The sequence below is a fragment of the Amphibalanus amphitrite genome, unplaced genomic scaffold (assembly GCF_019059575.1).
Source record: "Amphibalanus amphitrite isolate SeventyFive unplaced genomic scaffold, NRLGWU_Aamphi_draft 000111F_arrow, whole genome shotgun sequence".
NCBI classification, from domain to species: Eukaryota; Metazoa; Arthropoda; class Thecostraca; order Balanomorpha; family Balanidae; genus Amphibalanus; species Amphibalanus amphitrite.
The window spans coordinates 671,832-691,444 of NW_024881606.1; the positions used below are offsets into that span (position 1 = coordinate 671,832).

At 51.2% G+C, this 19,613-nt stretch overlaps 1 protein-coding gene across 6 annotated transcripts in view; it reads right to left on the reverse strand.

Moving 5' to 3' along the window:
- Window positions 1-19,067, reverse strand: part of LOC122380997 (voltage-dependent L-type calcium channel subunit beta-2-like) — a 68,124-nt gene extending 49,057 nt beyond the window's left edge. For 5 of the 6 annotated variants that reach the window (XR_006256448.1, XM_043364647.1, XM_043364649.1 and 2 more), the window contains exon 1: window positions 17,206-19,051. Coding sequence is in view for 5 of the 6 variants with exons in the window: in XM_043364647.1 (XP_043220582.1) it covers window positions 17,206-18,474 (1,269 nt within the window). In the remaining variant the exon portion in view is untranslated. Of the gene's footprint in view, window positions 1-17,205 lie in introns of all 6 variants that reach the window. The other variant, XM_043364645.1, reaches the window with a different exon arrangement.
- Between the last annotated feature and the right edge of the window lie 546 nt (window positions 19,068-19,613).

Sequence of the window (19,613 nt, forward strand, 5' to 3'; positions counted from 1 at the left end):
CTCTCTCTCTCTCTCTCTCTCTCTCTCTCTCTCTCTCTCTCTCTCTCTCTCTCTCTCCCCCTCTCTCTCTCTCTCTCTCTCTCGCTCTCGCTCTCGCTCTCGCTCTCGCTCTTCCTCGCCCTCTCCCGTGCAGCCCACCCGACACCACATTCCTCTCTGGTAGCTGCCACTGTCCTGGCCACCGTTCGCCTGAGGGCGGGGCCCGGCCGTCCTGTCGCCTCCTCCTACGTCCCACAAACAGTGCCAAGATAACTATGCCCCGATGACGTCATTCGTCTCGCCAGGCACGCGTGACAAATCAATGGAGGACCGGGCCGGCCTTCCGGCAGGATTACAGCATCAGCGCTGAATAATTTGTCTTCCATAAAGAGGAGCGGTTATCTTCAGGCAGATTAGCACGTTTACGAGGAGAGTGATGATGGCTGAAAACAGGACTCAGGGGTTTGGATCTGTCAACATGTTGTGACTGCCATGAGGATTGCAGAATGTTTCTATCATATGACACAAAGCGATGTGCCGAGATGTTGTGGTTAGTGGATCGTACATCTGGTTTGTTGCCTCCCGTGCAGCTCGATTGATAATGTTATAAAGTAACAATATTGCAATAATATATTGAAAATAAGCCAGAAAGACAGAGTGATTATCCACATATGTAAAATAAAACCGCATGCGGTGACGCGACTTCTTCCTTCGTCAGGCACCACATCACAAAATCTACATCAAAGCTCAAACAGCGGCAATGAGACCTTTTGCACCCTGCCCCCTGCTATGTTATCCTGCAGCAGCACGCGTCGACACGACCTCGGCGGGGAGCTTCGGTGGAAATGGGTGTGTTTTGCCGATACTGAGAAAAGAACTAGGTCAAAGGACGACCACCTTGGACTCAAAAACAGGACCCCGGCTGCGCGCAGATTGCAGCAGAGCGTGTAGACAGAACGGCGCTTGAGGGGGGGGGGGAGAAGGAGTCACGAAAGCCTAATCTAACTTACCCAGCTGATGTTACAACTGAGCCTTTGCCAGAACTTCGCTGCCGTGAAATGTTAACGTAGACGGCAGCTGCATTTTAATTTGAGCTTACACTTTACAGACATGAGACAATACTCTAGCTGCATTCAAAGCAAAGCCGAGTACACCCCTGGCCCACAGCCTGCTGCAACCGCAGTCTAGAACGCAGCTGTAGCGACAGGCGGCATTACGTAAGCGCAATGTAGGAAGACCCGCCGACGATGGTAAAGTCGACGCCCGAAGCCAAGCGACGGGGGATTGAAAAGCGGACGGTCGTTCCGGTGGTTAAGCCCCCCGATAGGTAAATACAGCTCGAGCGAGGTCAACGTAGTTCAAATCGGAGCCTGGACAAAGACAAAAGCCGCCACAGGGGAGCAATGAACCGCGGCTGTGGTGACAGCTCCTGTGCTACAGCACAGCCCAGAGTAGGCGAGTGAGCACGGTCACGGTAGCTGATTTGTCCCTACGGCGCTACCCCCGTTCCCTTCAACAAGGAAACAAATCACATGCTTAGTTTGAATCACATGCTTAGTTTGAAAGTGCTACGTAGACACGTCTGCAGGAAAGACGACATTTCGTGCCCTGCAAGTGTCGTCACTGGATCTGCGTCACAGACAGCTGACCACAGTGCGTCACGGTCGAGTAGCGTGACGTGCGTCACGGTAAGTGGCGTGACGTGTGACCGTGACCGGATGTGTGTCAAGAGCAGCAGTACCCGGCAGTGCTGAACGCTTGATCCCAGTGGAGAACCCTACGGCATTGCACAGGCGGAACGGAACGCGGGGGTGCCGTTAAATAGGCCATGACGCAGTCAATCATATCGATTTGCTTGGAGGGCGTATTTGACTGAGTGGCTAACAATTACGGCTGCTGCAATAACTCCATTTTACAGGGTTATTAAGCGAAGCGATGCTAGATAAATGGACGTAAAATCCCGGGAACGAATCGATCTTTTCAAAGCTCGTTGGGTGCAAAATAAATGGCGCTACCGTAATGACGAGGCTTTAAAAATAATCCAACCACAAAGTTTTTTATTGTTTAGGTAAGAAATGCAAATGACATATTAGCTTACAATTATAGACGCCCTGGTTAATTGGTCTAAATATAAATGGCGATAAGCAGTGCCATTATACTAAATGAAAACGCCAAACCATATTTTAGACGTGCCTATAGGCACGTCTAAAATGTTCGCATCCCTTCAGTTGGGATCCAGAGTGCTAAAACTTGTTGGAAAGGAAAAATTTCTACAATCATCTAACGGGCTGGAGCTTCATTCCACGATTTTGAACTGTGGTTTTCCCGAACAGTCATCTGGGTTACGTGTGTGCCTACTAGGCATTAGCAAATCCACCGACGCTCCAACAAACGGTTCAGTAAGTCGGCCCAGCCTTTTTGAGTGGATATTTTTAGGAATAATTGCGCATGAAGCACAAAAATGGGCGATCAGCACCGCTAAGGAAAGTTTTACGTGGAAATGAGGCATCTGCCATGACCAGGTACAACAAGGAAATTGTGCTGGGGTAAAGGCCTCCGTCCACTTTTCACACGACATTTTTAGCCAATGGGCTAGTCGTCAAGAGGTTATAAGCAGCCACAACTTACAAGCAAAGTTTCAAAATCCGTTGCACGGTGTTTGAACAACTGGTGCAACAGCGAGCTTTGGCTCATGGTGCAATTAGTCATGGTAGGTTGCACGTGCATAATTTGCAGATGTTGCACAATGCAGATATTGAATGATAGAGCAACTCATAATAGTCGAGCAAAGGTAGGTATAGAACCTCTGCCCCGAGAAAAAAAAACTCACTCAAGCTTCGGCAGGCATCACTTGTGCACATGAAGTTGGGTTTGTATAGCTGATTTACAGAAAGGAGCTGACAGCATCTCCATGGTGAAAAGGCATCATCCAACATCAATGAGTTCGTAAGTCATTAACGGTTTTAAAGAGCGCAAAAAATAAACCGCCTAGCAAAGAAAACTAAACTGGCACTTCAAAGTTTCCTGGTCGTAATAAAAAATTGCAGTTTTTCTTGTGAATTTACTATACTGCTTCGACTCAGCAGATTCAGCATGTCTCGTTCAACTCCGAGCGGTGCCCCATACACGTGTCTGCCCTCGAGGCCACGAACCCACGGCCAATTCCCTCGCACCTCCCCCTCTACCGTACTCCGCCCTCCCGGGCTTCACTCGACAATGAAATATTTACCGTCTCATCGATACACCCTCTGGTCGAGGGCGACCGCGGGGCTCGACGCCAGCGCCACGACGGAGCAGCGGCAGCGACGTGAACTAACGCGGCACCGACGAAGTTAGATCATGCGGACACGAACTACGAACAAAGTCTGTCAGCTGCCATGAAATTTTCCAAACTTGTCGACTTATCCAGAATCGCTAAGTAGTTTGGCGAAACCATGCGCTGCAGGCTAGGGATGTGAACTGGCAACATTAATTTCGCTTGAACTATGGACTGCTTTCTGAAACAATCAGGCTAGTTAGTCTCGGTTCAGATGTAACAAAGGTCAAAGTTGGTTTGCAAATCACTTTCCTAAGATCCCACTCCGCCCTAACATATAACATTGAAACGTCTGAAAGCTTTATGCACCATTTGCTATTTAAATAAGGCTAAAATTCAAATGTCAGGTCGTATGTCGCCGAAACGGTCACTGCAGCAACTGTCAAAGTTCAACAACAGCGCACAGCCAGCGCGGGGACCAAACGAATGGGTGCACGTCTTCCAACGCAAACACAGCTCCCCCGAGCATCCGGCGCCGCACGGCTCGCCGCATTTGTCTCACGGCTAATTTACATAGCAAATCTGCCACGTGTTTTCAACGCTCGGTGTGACGAAACCTTTACCAAAACCGTCGGATACCTGAGCCGCCACTGTTCGACTTAAAACCGTATTATTTGTCTGTGCATATCTACAGGTCATAAAAGCCCAACTGGGAGCTGCATAGTGGGTGGCTGACGAATGAGAGAAAAAGATCAAATAGGAAGAACAAAGGCCACTGTTAACAAAAAGAACTCAGGGTTTTAATCTTCTTATCAACAAACTTTTTAATTCATTCCTTTCTCCAGGAGAGTCCCAGGAGCTCAGCTAACATCCCAGCCCACATTCCACCAACAGCGCGGCGGTGACAAATAACACGGGCCGTCTAATCGCTCGCTGATTGGATAGCGACAGTGCAGGTCGGCTCCTGATTGGGCGACAATCATGTTCTGCAGTTTAAGATTGGTCGGTGCTGTGTTAATCCTCCCGTGATTGGACCAGATCCGTGCACGTGCTTCCAGCGTGACACGGTCGAAACAGCGCCTGACGACAGAGCCTGTCGTCACGGACCCCAGAGTGGTTTGTGTTTGCGTTTGTTCTCCAGACTCCGGCGTCGATCTCCTCGTCTGGATTTCGATAGAAAGATCGTTGACTTATCGCCGATTTAGGATCCTGAAGTGGGGGCAATGTGAAACTTGGAGTTTTATAGACGGCCGTCACAGGCAACCTTCAGACAAATGTGGCTCATCGTTTTCATTACATAACGCGGTTACTTGTTTCCAGTACTTGGACACGTGGCAAATGAAGCACGACCACCAGATCCGGTACCTAATATAATCACAGCACTCGGATAAAGTTCTGGGCGAAATTTCCGCCACAGTGATTCCCTGAGATTGAAGTTAAGCACACTTCCACGTAGCGATGGTGCCCATTAAAGCGCTTCGGGCACCTAGGTATAAAGACAATTGAAAGCCAACTCTTTCGAGCTCATGTTATGTTCGGGCTTAAGTGGCACGTTACATTGTTAACTCTTACTTAACAGGGCTCTATGTTTGCCAGCAGCCAACAAGGCAGCACAAAGGCCTAAACCCGTGGAGAACTGGCGCGATCAGTGGTAAAACTCGGCCCGGCGGCCCAGGGGACACATGCTATCATGGAGGATTCGGTACCGGTAGGTATTATCAAAAGTCAACCTTATTTTCTGTCGCTCAAGATTTGCCAGCAAACCAATACGCAAAACATCGAACCGCAAGAAAGTATACACTGGAAACCGCTCATTGTTGCAAAAATTCAGTTGTGTCGGTAATAAAAAGTTACGGGTCACCAATATAAATATCGTATTGTTGGCGTGCATGCCATTTACGCTTACTATCACTCCCCGCGCCGCTCCCAACTCCCATTGGTATTCCTTCAGTCAGCTCAATAGCGCCGGCCGATGCAATCTCCCCTCGGCAGCCGAGCAGCTCTCACCGTGGCCACAGTCCGGTCACAGTTACAGTGTGGGTCAATCCTCCGTCCCTCTCTCCCCTCTGTCCCGCAGTGGCCTCCGCAGCTCTCCCCTCCCCACCGCACCCCCACCAGCAGACAGCACACGGTCGATAGACGTCGGAGGAAAACGGACGTCGGCAATGGTGCAGGCCATAGTCCCGCGGATCAGACGGGAAAGCTGCCGCTAATTCAGCGCGACCGCCGGCCGGTGGGCGGTCCGCAGACCAGGACCGCGGACCAGGGACCAGGAGCTAGAGACCATGGACCAGCAGTCGGTATGGGCGGGTCGAAACCGGGGATCAGAGACCAGGGACCGGACAGAACGGACCAGGGACCATAGACCAGGAATCAGTATGGGCGGGACACAGCGGGACCAAAGACCAGGGACCAGAGACGGATCAGGGCCCATGGACCAGGGACTAGGGAGTAAAGACCAGCACTAACAGCATGCAGCAGGGACCATGAACCAGCAATGAGCTCGGAGCCGGGACCAATGACGCAAAAAGGTACTGACTTTATTCGGCTTGGGTTGCATGCGCGATTGCCCAGCGAAGAAGATAAATCAACGCTGCAGAAGCGTGCTTAAAAGCATCCTCCCTCTGCCCACCCTCAATGCCGCTTTTCATGCCCGCCTTTCACTAAAAACACAAGCAATCAATCTCTAACGCCTAACGGGTACTCCGCTGTCAACCTCATCACAAGTGAAACCAGGGAAGACTGACGAACGTGCAGCCCACCACCTCCCATAAATGGATCGAACGCAGTCCGGCGGTGAAAACAGTACGTTACAAAAACAAACTTCAGCCGCGGCTGTGGGGAGCGTGAATCGATAACCCAATTTCGCCTGCTCGCGCGATCATACAGCAGACCGGGATTGCCACAGAGCTCAGAGACACATAGAGATTGATGGATAAATAGAGAAAGAGAGATAGAGAGAGAGAGAGAGAGAGAGAGAGAGAGGGAGGGAGGGAGGGAGAGAGAGGGAGAGAGAGAGAGAGGGAGAGGGAGAGAGAGCAAGAGAGGAGGGGACCAGGGAGAGAAATACGAAAAGTGTAGCGAAAGCACGCTCTAACCGACTCCGACAGAGAATTAAAGAATGCTATGGGATGGTGACGGAATTCGAGATGCATTAGGTGATAAAAGTAGTTAATTGCTTGATCACCCCAAACAGATTCAAAATAAACTATCTCATGAACAAAAATTCAAAACAACGTCGTGGAGATGACTTAAGTTTTCTTTCACCAGTAAATGCGGCAAAACCGATCAAAATCCCGACAAAACCACGATGGTGAAATGGGATTCGAGCCCACCTTCCGCCGCTCCTATCACGGCACTCACAGCGTACAAAGACCCATCGGTCGCGCCTGCACGCGCTCTGTGCACGAGTCAGTCACTCACCGGCGGATCGAACTCGCTGTCAATGCTGTCGATGAGCTTATCCTCGCTGGGGCCTCGACCGGCGGCTCCCCGCTCTGCCAGCCGCGGGGCGCGCATCGCGACAGCGGGGCAGGCACGACGCTGAATGGTGCACGACGAGCGGCACTCCCGGGGAGGGTCAGGGGCACTTACAGGGAGGCACAGAGGCACCCACAGGGAGGGACAGGAGCACTCACAGGGAGGACCAGCAGTACACGGTAGGATCCCCGTACCACACAACTATACGATGATCGTCCTGCCACAGGAAAGTTCGCCTTCGGGTCTCGAGCGATCCAGTTCACTTATAAGAACTTCTTCAGCTTTCCCAACGATGGGATGTTCACCACATGCCAGTCTGTCACACACACGAACAACCACACCACTTGCGAGGCTTCCTGTCGGTCTGGGCGCCGAGCAGCGCGCACTGAGCCGCGGCCGTCACTCGGCCGGCAGTTGCGCACCGTCGGCCGCGTCGCCGGCCGCCCCGCCCGCTCTCTGCCGCCGTCGCGTCGATGGCGACGGGGCCGGTGTGCGCGCGGTGCGTCCCACACGTGCCGGCAGCCACGCGCACCGGCCGCACAGCGCGACTATGGGGTGACGGCGGCTGAATCAGCCGCCGACGAGGGGTGAGTGACTGCCCCCCCCCCCCGTCGACGCCGTCGCAGGCCGCCGGCGTCTGAGCGGCGCCACGCCGGAACTTGGCGACGGGGCGCATCGAGCGCGGCTTACGGTGGCCGGACCCCGCCCAGTAAGTACCGCTTGTTAATCATGTAAATACCGGCGATGTGGCCCCTTCGTGACTGTGCAAACGATCGTCGACGCTGCAGAAACCACCCTCGTTTCAAATACAAAGTGGAATAAGATATTAGGGCGGTAAACGATTCTGCTGAATTAAATAACAGATCTAAAAAGCGTACTGGAAAAAATATTGGTCGCCTATGTGATCGATCGCCAAGGCTGCCGTATGGGGACAGGTGTGGAAGATGCGTATGGGGAGGGTTCTGAACATGATACACCCAGAGACATCTACCAGTTACGTCAGAAACTTCAGGTGTCGCCCGTCGATCTCGACGAACCAGATGGCGGTAGCGTCGGGGTCTTTCGACGACGGACGAGTCCTCCAGAGAGCGTTGCCGTGCATAGGCAAGCAGACTCGAATCGGCAAAGTCAACAGGAGCATGAACGATAAGTGCACCGAGTCGCATGGAAAATGTCGCACTGGAAATGTAATCGACAATTCAACTACTTTTATCGAAGCAGTCAATCTTTTTTTAACCCGCGCGGGGCTGGGGTCTCCAGCCAAACGCGCGGGGCTGGGGGTGGGTAAATTTTACCCCCCCCCCCGTTATCTCCCGAACTAATGGTCCGATTTGGAAAATTCAAACGCCAATCGAAAGATCTCATCTCGAACAACTAAAAACATGTACTTAATTTAAAGTTTGAGCCTTGAGGTCAAGGTCAAGGTCAGGTCAAGGGTACAAATTGCAAGTTTCTACAGTATCGGCCTTGCACCGTAGTTGCCGAAGAATGGACTGAGGCTGATTGCCCAAAACGTGTTCTTAGGCTACCAAGACAATATTCGCTGCATACAATATCATTCAGAGGTCAAGGTCAAGGTCAGGTCAGGTCAGGTCACCAAAAACAAAATATAGAAAAGGGCATGTGCGACACATGCTTTATGGGTCATTTTATTCATACAATTCAATGGGCACATTCAATAGGTGATATGGACCACATCTGGATGAATTTTAGGTCGAGGTCATGTCAAGGTCAGGTCAAGTGAGGTCAAATTTTGAAGTTGGTTGTTAAGGCCTAAAAAGGTGTCTATCTGATGCAGTTTTTCACGGCGAATCGAATGGTGCTATTTTCGTTTCCGTACGAGGTATAGAACTTCCAAAAAATCAGTTTTCAAAATTTTTGTGTGTCGTGACGTCATGAAATTTTTAATAACTCCCACATTTTTGAACCGATTCATCTAAAAATTAGTATGTAGGTGCACATAGACCACGTCTCTGACATATATTCCGTTTTTTCGATACACTCATAATTTTTGATTTTATAATTATTTTCCCAAAAAAGTCAGTTTTTTAACAAAGTTTGGCCAAAATCCAAAATTTTCAAAAAACCGAGATAGCCATTTGATAGACAAAGTAGAATTACGTATAACCTTTTTTGTTATGTCTTGATTCCTTTAAAAATGAAGATGTTAGCGGCGTTTGAACTTTTGCCGTTTTTGAGGCGAAAATGGCGTACATGACGTCACTAAAACGTCAATTTCTCAAAAATTTTCCGACGGATTTCGCTCAAATTTTCAGGGAACGTGTCAAATTGATGTAAGAAAAGGTACTGAAAGTTTGGCGGCGCTGCGCGCCGCCGTTTTTGAGTTATCGCAAAAATTCGCGAGGGTGGGTAAAATTTAACCCCCCCCCCAGCCCCGCGCGGGAGCATCGACGCGCTTTCCAGATAGGAAAGTAGAGGAAGCAATGAACGATTTGATGTTCAGTTTAGTGATCTCCTACTCATAATCAACTGCTTCAATCAAAATAGCTTGAAGAGATAAAGATTCAGTTCACACATGCGTATGATATGCCTATAAATAAAATATCGCGACCGATGCCGTGTGAAGTACGTTGTGCATTCACTTAGGTAATAAATATCACAAGGAAATGAAGTAGGCATCCTAATTTAGACCAAAGGTGAAAAACAGTGATAAGGTGAAGTCATTTCCTTATGAGGACGCCAAAGAACCCATAATATTGACGTATAGTCACCGAAAGTACACCTGCCATGCAGTCCATGCAAGACCATGCTGCGTGACCTTGTACTGGAGCAACCTTACATGGCTCTCAGGATGTAAAAACATACCTATGTATATAACATCGATCCCATTCTCAATGCATTAAAATAAGCAATAAGGTATGGAGCCTCATCAAGATACAAAACCGGAGAATGCTGCCGAATATGACCTTACTGCTGACACATGAAGCACGATATCATACATGACAATGACAGCTGATGACATATGATGACAAATGACAACGCTACAATGATTGATTATATCGGAGTGCATTTCATCAAGCTTTGTCAGCGACCTCTGAGCACTTATGAGCAGGCATCGGTAAAATCCTTTTTGAAAGGATTGCATTCCCAATCCACATTCCTAGTGACGAAGTGGATTGCATTCCTACCCGCAATCCCCTTTTTTCACTTGGACTGTGATCAAATCCGCAATCCTTTTTTGCAATCCTGTTGTATTATTATGTGCACTAGTGGATCTGGGGGAGGGAGGGGGGCATAGGGCTGTGCCTCCATCCCCAAATCACCCATTTCTAGTACCTGGTCTTGCGAGTAATTCCTATCTAAGGCACAGGTATTTTATGGGGCCTCAAACACCCCCACATTTAAACCTCTACCCAACCAGTGTTTTATATTTTTAAAACTCGCCCTCAAATACGTAATTTTGCCCTTCCTATGTAGTTCAGCAGCGTATATTATTTTGAGCGTTTAAATTAAAAGCGTTTAGATTATTTCAAGTTTCATTGTAAAGCCCTTGATAGCAATGTACATTAAGCCGATGAAGCCGATCTCATAATTTCCAATCGCAGCAAACCATTTTAAAGCACTAATCAAACACAATCTGGATTGGATTGCAAAAATTGGAAGTATGATGCAATCCAATCCGCAATCAAATCCTGTTTTTGGGAATGGATTTCAAATCCAGGTGCAATCCACCAAAAAGGAATGCAATCAGGATTTTGCAATCCTGCAATCACAATCCTACCGATGCCTGCTTATGAGATATAAGAGCAACTCTCCTTTGTAACAACTGCATGGAGCGAGTTCATCATCAGGATTCGGGCGTGACTATTCAAATCTTTGACACACTTTGTGTAGGCTTGGAGATGATTAACGTCAAAACAACCATCATTTGTTCAGAGATGAAAAAGACAATTCAAAGTTTTTAGTCTGACATACTGATCGATGTCATTGTCAATTTGTCAAGTGATAGAAAAGTACGACGCTTGCTATCCAGTAATCATCTCCGTAAATTATATCAAACGATTTCTTTTGATTTCTTTTTCGCAGCTAACCAAACAGAACCATACCTATTATCATTTTCAATCGCAGAATATTCTCGTATCTCCACGAAAGCGCACTATCATTTGGTAACGCGGAACCCCAAATGGGCACATGAGCAAGCACTAATGAAGTGTAACACGTTGTGAGAGCCGCCACACCGTTCGTCGGAACTAGTCAACAGATATGTATTTAGCAGCCCCAGGTCTGCGCCAAGGCATGCGTCGGTTACGGGGAAGACGCCAGGTCGCCGAAGCCCGCTTCTGACTAGATTAGGTGACTGAGGGAGCCTCTCATTGAAAGAAGAAGACGGTACGAAAATGAGACACGCCTGGTCAGACAGATTGGCCTGCATTGAGCAGGAGCGTGTGTCTAATTAATTAATGCGAGCATGCGGGTATTGATAAGAATAGCTATTTTGTAAGGAGGTCGGCTTGGCTCCCAACACATCCGTGCCATACTTGCAGTGCAACTTTTGGTGTCAAAGGGACTCGGTGCATACGTTTTTGGTGGCGGCTGCGGGGTTCTTTTTCAAATGTGGCGTTTTTGGTCTATAGTTTTGGGGTTGATTTATTATTGTTCCTTAAGTCACTGTTAAACTCCTTATCTGTATAAAATGTTATATGAACAGTCCACACCCGAATAACAAGCGATGTTGTGCATACGCGTAGATACTCAACAAATCCCAACCCCGTGGCCGTAACAGAGATCACCCGAGCACAAAGACGTAGAAACTAGTCTGTCCTATGTAGTTTGTTTTCGTTCACCGTACCCCGTCCCACCATTGCGGCTGAGGCACCAGCTGAACAAGCAGCCACACACACCTAACATTCCCAGATAGCAACCCCAGCAGTGTGTCCTCCATTCCATTTCCCCCACCCCGCCTCCAGCCCCGCGCAGCGCCAGGCGTTCCGCACATGACCTTTCCCAATGTGTAAGCAAGACACCATGGAGCAGGCAAGGTCAGCGCCTTCCCAGCCCGTCATGCCGCCCCCCCCCCCCCCGCCCCCTCACGCGATGTTCAGCTCGCCTACAAGGCGCACGGCGCACAGTGCGGAGGCTCCGTGTGAGGGCGATAGTGCCTCCAAGTGAATGATAGTGTGTGAACGCAATCGGCGCAGCTGCGGCCGCGGTTCCCAGCCGGACCTCAAGGAGGGCGTTTGACATAAATTTGCGCAGTCATACTGGGAAACGGCTGCTGGCAGCATAGGCCAGTGTCGCCGGCAAATAAGAACAAAAGCAAATTTAGATGCAGTTCGTTTTTGTAAAACGTATATAATATATCCATGTCAATAATAATAACTTTCGATTCTACCGTCAGCAGTGAAAACACCATATCATGTGCACCAGCCATCGAACACGATTATTAAAAAAGGGAAACAACAAAAGTTAGCCAACAATGCTGGACAAAATGGCACTACAAGGAATACCTTTAAAACATCCACTAAATCAATACACCTACAGCGCCCATAAACAGTACGCCAGCGGGGCAGCCGGCGCCGCAGCTTTCACTGGCCTGCCCTGCCCGTTTCGTAATCTGTTGCTGGAATGGCTGCTCGCTCATGAACGTTGGGACCGCCTCTACACAAGCACAGACGTCACGACCGACCAGGTCCTCTCCCTCGCTCGCCCCTCTCCGCCTCTCTCTCTCTCTCTCTCTCTCTCTTTCTCTCTCTCCAAAACTCTCTCTATCTCTCTTTCTTTATCTCTCCCTCGCCCTCTCTCTCTCTCTCTCTCTCTCTCTCTCTCTCTCTCTCTCTCTCTCTCTCTCTCTCTCTCTCTCTCTCTCTCTCTCTCTCTCTCCAAAACTCTCTCTTTCCCTCGCTTTCTCATCCTTGCTCTCCTCTCCTCTCCCCTCCTCTCCTCCCCTCTCTCGCATTCTCTCACTATCTCCCACGTTTGACAAAACATCGTGAGACGAAGTGACGTGCAAAATCTATTGACTTTATAAAGGAGGTAGTTAAGCGTTGTGTGGGTTATCATATCTACTATAAGTCACGAAAAAGCATGGTAATGATTACATGTAAAATTCACTCTCATAATCTGGTGGCTACAGCCATTAACTGCTAACAACTGGAAGATGACAAGACCAGCATCGCACTTTTAAAGACCTTCAGTAGCGTGAAGCTTTCAAGGTTTAGTACCCATCAACAGATCATAGCGCTGAACGTTTAGCAGGCACTCCCAGTGTAACCTTTCACCTCATTAGCGTCTCCAATCGAACCTGGCGTCGATCAGGGTCAGAGGTCGAGGCCCGGCACCCAGCACCATAACATTGCCACTGAGAGCCGGGCCGAGGTGCGCCATCAGCCGCGACGAGCAGTGATATGCACAGACCGTGCCATCAGCCTTTGTCTCTCGAGTATACCACTCCCATCCGTATCCAATCATAGCTCTGCGGGCCGCTCTGCTATTGGTCGGGTGAGTCAGTGACAGTCGCCGGGGCTACTGGAGGTCAGAGGTCGCGGTACCGTCGGCCGCGGGCAGACGCAGGGGTCAGGGGTCAGCCGAGGGATGTCGTGCAAAGTTGCAGGGGCACTGGTGGAGTTAGGATAGTCAGGGGACAGATAAAACGCTGGCTCCCAGTTTCGGGTTTCAATTACGAATCGACAGAGGGCATATGGCGATGCACTATGTGACGAATTGTGCTGAAACTACAAATATGCGTCAATTGGGAAAGGCTCCCAATTGTGAATGAATGCTCCCAATCAAATCGAGAATAGGGTTAATGCTAGATTAATATTGAGAGACAATGGCAAAGTCCCTATTATCTTCTTACTGATAGAATTGCCAGACAAAAAATGGACGCACTATTTGTTTATTGTGTGAATACTGTGTGTTCTGAAATTTCGAACAAACATTTTGCTCCTCTTACCTACTTGAAGCGTTCCTTGATGATCATTAAAAAAATGTTCTGGGGCCTCTAGGTCGATCATAAGTTAACTGACCCCAAAATGTAAATCAAAATCCAGACAGGCTCCCTAATGAACAGAACAGCTCTACTGTGCGTTCATCGACATACTCATCCCAACAGAATATGCACCTGTGGTGAGTGTGGGGCCCTCCTAAACAATAACGACCTCCCCACCAACAGGTGGTTGTCGCCGAGCCTGGTCGCCAAAAACGAACGCCAGCGACCACGCCGGTTAGACCGCGGACATGCGCACCTGAATGCAGACTGCGGAGTGTGTGATGGAACCGTGGGCTACGGTAAAGCATGTTTCATACTGCACCTGAGTATTGACCCAGCCGGGCAGTAGTGCGACATTTCGGGAGCCCGCCCCAACAGTAAAACGCTTAGCCCAGGAAGATTGATGACCGTATTAGCGCGTTTAGGGCGCTGTTTGCTGTCCGAACTGCGAACTTGTTTATGTCACTGATGCAATGCCGATGCTTCTAGATACTGTCGCATTATGGCAACGGCTTATCAAGGAAATGGATTGACATCCTTCGCACAATAATTCTTTGCAAGTAAACGTTTCGGTATGTAAGCCTAATGGCGGAAGCTGTTTTACTGTATCAAGGAACTGGACACAAAAGGTCAAGGTTTATATCGGCAGCGAGTATTCGACATAATTGTTACAAAAAAGCTTGAGCCGGTTATTACGTCCTCTGGCACTGAGCATACGAGGCCACATGCAGTGTACACGAATACAGAAAAATGGCGCCATCCAAAGAAAAACTCGAGCAAAACAGCACAGCAAAGCTTCATATATAAAGACTTCGACCAGCGCTTCCTGAACGCAGTCGCCCTAGTTCGTGACCATTTCAGCGCCAGGCCGGTGCGTCGACTCAGCGGCTCAGCGACTTAGCGGCTCAGCGGCTCAGCGGCTCAGCGGCTCAGGGTCCAGAGGTGCTCAGAAGTTGCGTCATTCGACCACTGGTCGACATCAATCGGCCGTTCGTGTGACGTTCGGGTGGTGCGCACTTTGCCGTGAGTCAGGCGAGGCCCGGTCTTTGTGAGCTGTGAGGAAGAGCCATGGAGAGCTATGAGGGAGCTATGGAAGAGCGGCTACACCTTGGGCGCCGTCAGCCCCGGGAAGTCGAGATCTCGGCCCCAGGTGTCCTCGGGAAAATTGGGTGCCTTCGACCTACATGTCGGAAGGTTCGCGTATGAATTGTTTGGTCCTGGGTTCAGATTTCCACGCTAGAAAGACGGCCGCATCCTCACTGAGTTTAAGTTTTCAGGTCTGAATGTCGGAACAGGAAAAAGCATGGGATAAAGTGAGCGGTGGTGTTACATATATGGCGATGTGCATTAACTGATGGCATGTCACAATGTTTCTTTCAGTTCATGTGCAGTTGCATTCCAGGAAGACATAAAACAACATATAAAAGAAAAACATTAAACCTGTTCCAAGTTGTAGAAGACAAGCGAACCCATAAGTACATGCTAGTGCATAGTGGGGAAAAACGTCGCGCAGTGTAGTTCAGTTCCTTCTGCAGCCCGGTATGGTTGAGAGGTCCGTTATTTGTCAAACTGGTTCTCCGGTACAGCTCGAACAGTGTCGGCCTGATGGAAAGGCGCCCCAGCCACTCAGGGTCAAAACGGACAGAACTGCAGTGAGGTATTTCCAGTACCGAAAGCGGGTGAAAACCGGAATAGGCCACAACTTTCTCAAAAGAAACTTGACAGTTTCAAGGCCTCAGACGCAGGCTTAGCTTGGATGAACAGAAAACGTTATCCTTCTGAACGGCTTGGAAACGGTGAGGCTTGTAAATGGTTCTAACGCCACGGTAAGTTAGATTCAACTTTTGATTGAATTGAGCACAACGCCTCAACGCCTTAACTGATGGGCTAGGTGGTATGAAGCATGAAGGTTACCTATATACTCGGTGTACAGCGTAGTTTAGGCATGTATGAGATAATATCACAATAGATAATAGCCTAACCCAATCCATAAGCTAGGCATGTATGCCAATATGCTGACTGCCTGGATAACTCACCTGGAACTGGGCGAGCTGATAGCCGACCCCACAAGAGAAGAACCTGCACCGTTTCCCGGACATACCGATCTGTCCTACCATAGACATGTGTATAGGTACCGTATACAGAGGTCTGTGGTCCTACACCTATCGATATGTTGAGCTCTGTGAACATCATTCCTTTTCAACATTTATAGTCAATTCAGGTGCTCGTGAGCCAAAAATGCCTAAATATTGTACTGACATTGTATCGACCAGGCAGCCACGTTCATACCGAAACGATAGAAAACGACACTGGCTGTTCCACATAGTCTCGATGATGTTATCAATGGAGTAAACAATTTGCTGTTAGTGGAATTGAATGCATACAAAACAACGCCCTTGGATTGTTAGCAGGCAGCAAAGCGGAAAACGAGGCCAAATGGTGGAGCGGTGTCCCTATTGTTCCGGGATGATCAGAATACAGTCCGCTTTTAGCCACGGCCACCGATGACGTCACAAACTCACGGTCGGTTACCAGATTGGTGCCAGCTTCAGCACACATGCAGCCGGTTCACTGGATTTCGACCGCATTATTGCTCAAATGGAAACGCATCACCAAACTTCAGTGTTAGTCAAACTTATCTTGAAATAATTCAATGGAAAGGATCATCCTAAGGAGTTAGCCGGCAAGTTCAATTTGAATTTATTCTAAATTTCTAAATTTGGCGGATCATCATAGCGCTTTGCCTCAGAAGAGAGCGGCTATGCATACGGCAGTAGTCGTTACATCACTGTACATGTGAAAGAACTAATGTTCCTATTAGCCTTCCTGTGCATGAAAACACCTCCCACCGCCCGCAATGGTTTAGTCCGTGGTTGTCATGGCAACTGTTGCCGGTGCGCGGGATCGATCCTGGCCCAGAGATGCCTCTGGCCACGTGGGGCACGTATCATAGCTACTGCACAGTGCAGCGGTGGAGGACACTTCACTGCGCAGCGAAACAAGCCGTATTTGCCTGTGCCACTTATGAATTATACACGGCACCTTGCTACCTGCATGTGTAAACCGGGACGTGAGGGCGGTATCGCGGCAAAATGCCAATGCCGGGTGAGCGCTGCAATCCAGGAAACGTAGGAAGAATAAAATGGAGAGGGATGGAGAGAGAGGGAAAGAAGACAGAGAGAGAGAGAGAGAGAGAGAGAGAGAGAGAGAGAGAGAGGGAAAGAGGGAGAGAGAAATAGAGTGAGAGAGGGAGGTAGGAGGGTGGGAGAGAGTGAGTGAGTGAGTGAGTGAGTGAGTGAGTGAGTGGGTGAGTGAGAGAGAAAGAGAGAGAGAGAGAGAGAGAGAGAGAGAGAGAGAGAGAGAGAGAGAGAGAGAGAGAGAGAGAGAGAGAGAGAGAGAGAGAGAGAGGAGACATAAGGATGATCGAACGTGTTGTTTCTTCATTAATAGCGAACTCTTGGAAACAGCGACAACTTAGCTTGTTTTTTGGGGACTGAAATTCCGTCAGCCAAATCGACGCCCTCCATAGCATGACGCTTACCTGGACGAAGGTGCTGAAAGCCTTCCTCTTCTGTCCGGCCGTCAGCATAGAGTGCAGCGGGTGCAGCAGGTTGCTATTGTCAATGGCCGGAGACGGAGCGGCCTCAGCTGCCGCCGGAGCGGCTGTCGGTGCCGTCTTGGCCGCCGCTGTGGCCAGTCCAGCCATAGGCAGTCCAGAGGTCAGCGCCACCAGTCCGGCACAAGTCCCCACCACGGGCGCCAGGGCGCGCTCCACGGGCACTGGAGGCATGGCCTCCTCGGCCTCATCAGGAGCCTCGTCTAGGTGGAAGGTAACGGCCGCGGCTGCAGCAGCCGCCGCAGCAGCCTCCTCCTCACTGAGCTGCGTGTACGGCGCGTAAGACACGTCCGGGTTCACCACCTCGGGACACCGGCGGAACTGTGTGTTTATGTCTGAGCGAGACTTCTTGGAGCGCGAGAACGACAGCCTCTTGGGCATCTTGATCTTGGGCGTGATCCTGCCTGAGCCTTCTGTGAAGTTGGAGAGCGATGAGCGCTCGGAGCGGTCGTCGCGGCGCGGGTGAACACCAAAGTCCTCAAACACCTTCAGCAAGTCGGGGGACGCCCAGGGGTACAGGTAGCGTATCGCCGTGTGCTCGTCCATGCCCCTCATCACCTCTGCCTCCGGTACACGCTCGTCCAGATGCTGCTGGTGGATCTCGGCGCGAATTTTCTCGGCCACGTCTCTAAACCTTCTCAGCTGGACCTTCTCGGGGTCAGCGCGACGTGTTCGGTCGGACTCCTCTCGGGTCACCACCTGGACCCGTCGGCGGTGCAGCAGGTTCCTCAGAGAGTTGAGACCCAGCGCGGCGATCCCGCGAGGCCTCACTCTCTGGGGGTGATCCTCATCAGCGCTAGGTTCCTCCTCGAGTCGCCAGGCCAGCGCACGCGGGTCGCCGACAGAGCGGCGTCTCTCGGCGACCGTCACCGGTCTCTGCGTCTCGCTGTCCATGCTGAGCCGCCGCTGGTGGTCGGGCTCGGCGCTGGCCGGCCGCTGCTGCAGCGGCTTCAGCTCCACCTCGTCGACCGCGTCGCCGGCGACGTTCTGGCGCCGCCGGACCGACGGCTCGGGGCCGTCCGAGTCGGACACGTCCAGGGAGCGTTGGCGCAGGTCCGACGCGCACGCCTCGTGCTCGCAGCACGCGCACGGCAGCTCTTCGCACTCTTCACCAACCGACGAGAGCCGCATGCTGGCGCCGAACTGGGCCAGCTTGGGGCGCCGCCGGGCGCCAGTGGGCGCCGAGTCCAGCATCGCTGTATCACCGCGAGCCGCGCGGCCTCGCACTCGACCTTGGCGCAGCGGTCGAGCGAACGAACCGAAACCGGCGCGCGAGCGGACGAGGGGGCGGACCGGGTCGACCGGCTAAAAACTGGCCTCACTTGACACCGCTGCTGGGAAGGAGGGTCGACGAATGCGGTAGCGGCAGCAAAGGACGCGGGTCTGAACACTCCTTTACCTCGCCACTCCGCAGAAGGTTTGTGATCAATGCGGTCCGAATGGAATATCGACCGGACGCTCGCGTGGCGCTTCACACGGAACCAGTCGGCTGGTCCGGTACGAGGGCGCTACCCAGACACGAATGGGCCGCTTTCACAGGACCAGAGTTTCCCGGTGACGTGTAGCCACGCGTCGCAGACCGCAGCGCCACTGAGGACGCTACTTCCAGCTCAGCGTCCCAAAAACGTGGCAGTGCTCTGCCCAAACGTGAGGCGTTTCTCCTCTGTTCTACTGGCCGTCAGGTGTTATCGTCTCTCCACCTAGCCACTCAGAGCACTGTCACACTCACTGTGGTAACTCACGCACGCCGCACACCCCACCCCGAGCACTAGAAGCCGGCAACTGCCTGTTGCTCAGCGGCACAGCCGGGCAGGCGCTGCCACCGACCGCCGGCCGTCGACTGCGGCTCTGGCTTGGCGCACGGCGACAGGGCGTCCCCAAGTCGCGGCGGGGTGGCCGAACGGCGCTCGCAGCCCGCCGCCGAAGCCCGAGCCGAGATGTCAGATTGGGGAAATGTGCTGCCGACCGGCCGGCCGGCTGGGGGGGGGGGGGGGAGTTGTCCTGTGCAGTGTCACTGGACAAGCGACGTCCACCAGCCCCGGCGCCACCCTGTGTCGCCGGGACCATCACACAGAGCCGCACAAGGCGGCTGGTGATCACCATTCACCGCAATGTCGCCGGAGCCACCACGACGCCATTAAACGGACATTAATACTGCGTAACGAGGGTGCTCCCAGTGAGAGCTTCCCCGTGCCGGCCACGGCAATAACATAGTAGACGGCAGGTAATACCACCGCAGCCGCCCGCAAAGGTCTCTCACGGTACCGCCCGCGCTGCACCGCTAAAGGCAGCTCAGCTCAGCTTAGCAGCCCGTCTCAGCAGCTCAGCCCGAC